Source organism: Mastomys coucha, unplaced genomic scaffold, assembly GCF_008632895.1.
Source record: "Mastomys coucha isolate ucsf_1 unplaced genomic scaffold, UCSF_Mcou_1 pScaffold21, whole genome shotgun sequence".
In the NCBI taxonomy this organism is placed as follows: Eukaryota; Metazoa; Chordata; class Mammalia; order Rodentia; family Muridae; genus Mastomys; species Mastomys coucha.
This window is the reverse complement of record NW_022196904.1, coordinates 93474564-93481203: the sequence shown is the minus strand read 5'-3', so window position 1 is coordinate 93481203 and position 6640 is coordinate 93474564. Positions and strand designations below refer to the sequence as shown.

General features: G+C 39.6%; 1 protein-coding gene across 1 annotated transcript; it reads right to left on the bottom strand.

Annotated features, from left to right (window-relative positions):
• Positions 1-2411: 2411 nt before the first annotated feature.
• On the bottom strand, positions 2412-3377 carry LOC116100759 (olfactory receptor 52N4). The gene has a single exon (XM_031384492.1). The coding sequence runs from the start codon at positions 3375-3377 to the stop codon at positions 2412-2414; it is 966 nt and encodes a 321-aa protein (XP_031240352.1).
• Between the last annotated feature and the right edge of the window lie 3263 nt (positions 3378-6640).

Genomic DNA, 6640 nt, shown 5'->3' with positions numbered 1-6640 from the left:
TCTCTCTCTCTTTCTCTTTCTCTCTCTCTCCCCAAACAAAACTATCCAGTCAAATTTGAAGTGTAGTGGGCTCTTCAATGTAAAGACTCTGACTCTGCCTCTCTCACAAGCCAACAAGTTTCAATAGCTCCTCAGCATGTGGTGGGATTCTGCACCCATCTCTCCCCTTCATGCTGGTATTTTGTCTGATTTGCGTTTGCATAGGTCTTATCCATGATGTCACAATTTCCATGATTCTTATGTATATTTGCCCTGCAGCATGGCTAAAACAGTTTTCTTTAAGTTATCCACTGTTTCTCCCCATCTTTCTGTACAATCATCCATGAAAATCATTATGTTCATTGTGAATGAACATAAGCATGTAACAGGTACTTTTCATCTATTGGAAGTTAGGCTGAGCTTCACAGTTTCTGTTTCCCTGTTTAGCGACCAGTTAAACACCCGTGTTAGTTGCCATCTACTGCAAGAAGCTTCTTTGATGAGTTGAGAGATGTGATCTATGGGTGTAGCAATTAGACTAGGCTAGCTGGCCAGTAAGTCACCAGAAACCTTGCTTCCAGCTTCTGAATGCTAGGATTACAGGTTCATGCCACCACTCCTGGCTCTTTTACATTAGTTCTAAGGATCATAGTATTCTTGTGATTGCATGACAAGCACTTTCCCAAATAAGCCATATCCCAACTTCAGTTTTAAATAATTTTTACTCATTTAAGAAAATGTCATACATTATGCTCTATTTACAACATTTCCATTCCTTCCCAAATCCTCCTGTGTCTCATCACATCTCAAGTTCACAAACTCTTCTTTAATAATTTCTATACATAAATGCATATGTGTGCATACGTACATACATATGCACATATATATTCCATTTACCAAGGTCATTTAGTGTTGGTGACCATGACCACTTGGCAATGGGTAACCTATTAGGGGGATATAAAATTTACCCTCCTCTCTGTGAGCCCATTGGCTACTATTAGGCCATCATCTGGACCTAATATGGTCTTGTTAAATTTTCCCCATTCATCCTGGAATGTCATTGTTATGTCATTGTACTGTCATTATGAAGATACTGACAACAGTATGGCAACCATACTGTTAGGGTTTCATTGGTTCAGCTTCTTTGTTGTGTATAGAAAGTACTATTTAGCAGCAGGTGTCCTGGTCCTCTGATGCTTACAATCTTCCCACCCAATTTTCCATTATTTTTCCTGAGCCATAGGTGTATAAGTTGCAACTTAGTTGCATCACAGGGGTTGGACACCCTATAGTCACATATCCAGTGCCTTTTGACCAGTTAGATCTTGGCAATAGTTGTCAGCACCTAATTTAAAGATGATGTCTCTCATAGGTTATTAAATGTGATATAGTACCAAAGGTTTATGAAGTGGATGAATGAAATTTGGTGACTATAGTTCATCATTATGATCTCTCAAGTTATGATTTGAGAGAAAAAATGTGTTTTCTTGCCTCCTGGACAGGGAAAAGTGAGAATAAAAAAATATATTTACTCTGAATTCCTTATAAGTCAGCTCAGCGAACAAAACATTAAATATATAAATACTGTTTCTTTGAACTATTTTTATTAATTTAATAGAATCTTTAAAAATTAGAGAAATATTTGATTTAATTATACTTGCAATTGGAGAAAAGTTAAAAATAAAATTTGATGGTTTTTATATCATTTTTCTAGGGAAAATATATTAATTTTCTTAAATGTGTTTCAGAGAATTAGCTCTATTGCTGTACTGCATGATCTTTAAGCCTGTCTTGAAGGAAATGGTACAGTTAATTGTTCTACTGTGAAATAATTGTAACAGTGATTTGAATAGAGAAGCCTAGCTAGCCTAGTAAGATTCTACTGGGATCCCTAGATAATAAAAGTGCATTATATTTATAACCTTATGAGAAATATCTCTATCCTTTCAGGAATAAAGAAGTATTTGAAAAACAAGTACTTTGTATTTCATATATATATACATATATATATCCCTATGTATATTAATATATACATAGCATATGTATATATACAAAGATCTATATCAGTATACATTTACATATGCATACATATATACTCTATCAAAAGCAATAGCTGACATATAACCTAAAAATTACAGTTGATATATTGACTTAAAACAAAATTACAGTCGATATATTAACTTAAAATCCTTAAGCTTTATTAATTTTTCATTGTGTTCTGTCAGTGCAACCTGGTCCATCCAGTAGATTCTTCAAAAAAGAAGCTAGAGTCATGGGAAGCTTGGTGAGCTTTCCAGGAACATTGAAAAATACATTAACATGGTCTAGTTTTTAGTGCCTTGTTAAGATAGTGCATGTACAAGGATTTTACCAGCTGCCACCTAAGCAAACAATTAGATGTAATTCTTCTCTGTAGCCCTGCCAAAGCGCATTTATATACTGTGAGCTTTGGAATCCTTAGACCCCGAAAGAATCCTTATGACACAGTCTCGTATCTGCTTGGTTTTCACTCCATAGACAACAGGATTCATAGTGGGAGGCAAAAGCAGATAAATATTAGCCACAATGATGTGGCAAGATGGAGGGATGGTGTGCCCCCCAAAGCGGTGGGAAAAGAAGGAAAAGAAGGCTGGGCTATAGGAGAAAATAATGGCACAGATATGGGCTGTGCAGGTGCTGAAGGCTTTCTGTCTGGCATCTGCTGAGGATAAGCTGACCACTGCCCTCAGGATCATGGTGTAGGAGACTGTGATGCACAGGATGTCAAAGCCTCCAATCAAGAGAGCAACCATCAAACCATAAATGGCATTCACCTTGACATTGCCACAGGACAACTTGGCTACAGACATGTGGTCACAGTAGGTATGGCTTATTATATTGCCTCGACAGTAGGGTAGGCGCTTGGTAAGAAATGTGAATGGAATAATTAGCAGCACCCCCCTTAGGAAGGTGGCAAACCCAATCTTGGCAATGATAGGATTGGTGAGAATGGTGGAGTAACGCAGAGGGTAGCAGATGGCTACGTAGCGGTCCAGAGCCATGAGCATGAGCACCCCAGACTCCATCCCCGTGAAGGTATGGATGAAGAACATCTGTACAAGACAGTCATCAAATCCAATTTCTTTGAGATGAAACCAGAAGATGCAGAGGGCTTTGGGGATTGTACTAGAGCACATGACAAGGTCCGTTAGAGAAAGCATTGCTAAAAAGTAGTACATGGGTCTGTGTAAGGAATCCTCAAAAAAGATGAGATAGAGGAGTCCACAGTTCCCCATCATAGCCACTGCATACATGGAACAGAATGGGAAGGAAATCCAGATGTGCATATCTTCCAGACCTGGGATCCCATTCAGAACAAAGGACGCTGGGGTCAGATCTGTGTTATTCTGCACTGACATGACCAGGCTAGTATCACCATGAAATTGCTTAAAATTAGGTAGGTTTTTCTAAAGAAAAGACAAAAGAAAACACAGGTTGCAATTGCTATTTATAACTCTCTTCTTTTAAAAACCATACACTACATTTTTATGTTCAATCAACCAAAGGAATAGTTATGTTTGTATTGTTATTTATTGTCAATTCATTGACTCACCCAGGAAACTGTTACTGATCAGGTCCTGACTGAATTTTTGAAAGACAGATTTTTCATCTTTGTAGAATAATAAACCATCGCATTCTATTGTGATTCTTTCAAATGTGGCTTTTTTTAGAATGTTTTTCTCAACTGTTAATACACATTTTACTATAGATAAGGTCTTGGAAATTAGTTTGGTCTGGGCATGTTGTCTGTGTGCCTAAATACCAGCTCTGGGGAGACTGAGGCAGGAGAGCTCGAGTCCAGTTTGGAATACATTGCAAGTCTCATTCATAGATAGATAGATAGATAGATAGATAGATAGATAGATAGATAGATAGATGATAGATACATAGATAAGTGGTTTCATCCTCTCAATAATCATTAAACACTTGAGACAGACTTTTAAAATTCTTAATCAGTGATTGAAGTTTATCATTATTTACTGGTGCTCTATTCAAAGGATCTGAAAATAGTCTAATGATTTATTCCTCAGTAAATCCCCGGATCTCACAAGTCCTTCATTCTTCATGATTTCTCATTATTGTCTTTTAACATGCTGAACTATGATACTTTCCCCCCACAAATTAAATGTATGGTCATAGGTCAAGAGCAACTAATGGTATCCAGGATGGTGAGATTTTTGGTTTATTTTTTTTCTACAAAATAAGCAATAACATCCTTTGGCTCACTTTTTTTTACAAATCCCCCTGATTTACCTTCCTTGTCCTCTGAGATTTTCCATTGCCTGTCATATACCATACATGTTTTATATTCATGTTTCTTTATACATATATTATACATATACCATCTATATGTCCTAGTAAAGGCTATCAAGTCTTTGCCTCCATTATACTAGTTTTTCATTTAATATGTATTTTGTCAATAATGTGTTGTCACCTATGATATTTGTTTTCTCATTTATACCCTCTACTCTTTCAGATTTATGTTTTTATATTTATGAAAATAGAACTCATTTTAATTAGGTTTTGGAGTTTTTTTGTTTTGGGATTTTTTGTTTTGTTTTGTTTTGTTTGTTTGTTTGTGGATGGGGAGCCATGTAAATAAAAGTTATGTTTTGGTAAAGCCTTCCAGGATGCCCACATGAACTATCAGGCAATTCCTGGTGATCCTCACCTGTGTTTCCTCCTCAATCCCTAACCAAGGAACTGACTGAACCCATCCTGACTTACTTCTCTCTCTCCATCATCCAATTGCACTGGCCAGCAAGGCCGCCAGGAGCACTGGCCATGCTGACCTCCAGGCTGGCCGCACCAATGAGGACCCAGTAGAATCATCCTGTCAAAAAGGCTGCATGGCCTATGCAGGGCCCTTTTCTTTTTACCACGCCAATCTTTCCACCATACTCTGTGGCGCCCCACCCCCCACCCCCGGGTCTACCTGAGATCAGAGCTGCCAGAGGTGGATCACTGAGACAATGGTGGCTGGAGATTGAAAACTGTGTGCTTGCAGGGTCCTTTTAGCCAATCCCAGAAGCCCAGATGACAGTTCTGCTTGCCCCACTTCCCGCGTCCTCTCGGTGACACTGAATCCTACTCCCTACCTGCACCCAGGCGCTTGGGATCCCCCAACGCCCGAAGTCTTCTCGCCTAATCTAAGAACATGCTGGAGGTGAAAGCAAACTAGTCACACCCGCAACGCAGATCCCGCAGCAAGAGCACAAGCCCAGGAGTGACCTGCTCCACCATGGCCACGGGACGGCTCAGATCGGTCCAGCGCCACCTGCACCACTTCGAGCGCAGTGGCTACCACCGTGACTACCCGTCCGTGTCCGGTTGCACACTTATCTGGACGCCTTGCTGCCCTCGTGCGGCTGGAGTAGGTCCCACGCACCGGGCGCGGCTCATTTCCAAACTCTCAGTGGTACTTATTGAACCCTGAGGACTGGGCTGGGCAGTGTGGCCACTGAGGAGCTTTCTCCACATTCACAAGACAGGAAGGACGCTACCTCTCCAGCCTCCGCAGCTTAAGGTCCTAAGGGAGGAAGGCAGGGGGCTTCTTAGACAAATTTTGTTTGTAAAATGGTACTGTAATTGTGTCCTCATTCCCTAGGGTCGGCCAGAGGATTGAGTATAGATGCCTTGGGAGAAGCTGCCTTCTAGTCTACTGTCTGTGGTGTTTTAAATAAAATTGTGTGCAAGAGACCTTGAAAAATATAGCATTACCAAAGATAAAGGACACAGTGGGTATTTTCACTGCCTCCTTTGTCTTTATAAAAATTACTTCTGATTTTTTTTGTTGTTGTTGTTGGTGGTTTTTAAGTTTTGCATCTTTGTAGAAAAAAATGCTTTATATTTGGTATTTCTGATCTTATCTCATATTTGTTACTCATACTAGAAGAAAATTATCAAATTCCCTTTGCTTCCAATTGTATTTCCAACTTAATTAAGTGTTTGGAGTACAGGAATGGGGTCCCATGCTTTCACTGTTTTGTTTGGGGCTTTTCTTTTGGAAACATTGATCGTCAGCCATGGAACAATGTGAATCCACATAGGTCTATCCAGCTAGAAGCTCAGAGTTCCATGGAGAGAGGTTTACAAATACCTCAGCAACTGTGGCAGAAATAAAACCTAGTGCTTAGGATCCCAAAGGAACATTGAACATTCTCAGTCTCTCTGTCTCTTTGTCTCTTTGCCTCTGACTCTGTGTGTGTGTGTGTGTGCATATGTGTGTGTGAGTGTGGGTGTCTGATGTGTATATGTGTGTGTATGATGTGTATGTGTGCTGTGCATGTTTGTTGTATGTGTGTATGTATGTATGTGTGCTGTGCATGTTTGTTGTATGTGTGTATGTATGTATGTGTGAATGTGTATGTGTGAGGGAGTGTGTGTGTACAGTGTATGTGTTTCTGGTGTGTGTATGTGTGTTTATATTGTGTGTGAGTGTGTTTATGGTGTGTCTGTGTATGTTTATGAGTGTATGTATATGTGAGTGTGTGTGTGTGTATGTGTGAATTGTTGATGTTGAGGGTTTGGGAGAGGAATTGTGATTTTCAGAGTGGATTCCTTAAAGAGAAGCTGTCTGCCACACACTCCTAGTAATACTTAGAAGAAAAACGACACACAT

Coding starts and splice junctions, on each gene's coding strand:
- LOC116100759 (XM_031384492.1), bottom strand. CDS start 3,377: ATGTCAGTGCAGAATAACACAGATCTGACCCCAGCGTCCTTTGTTCTG.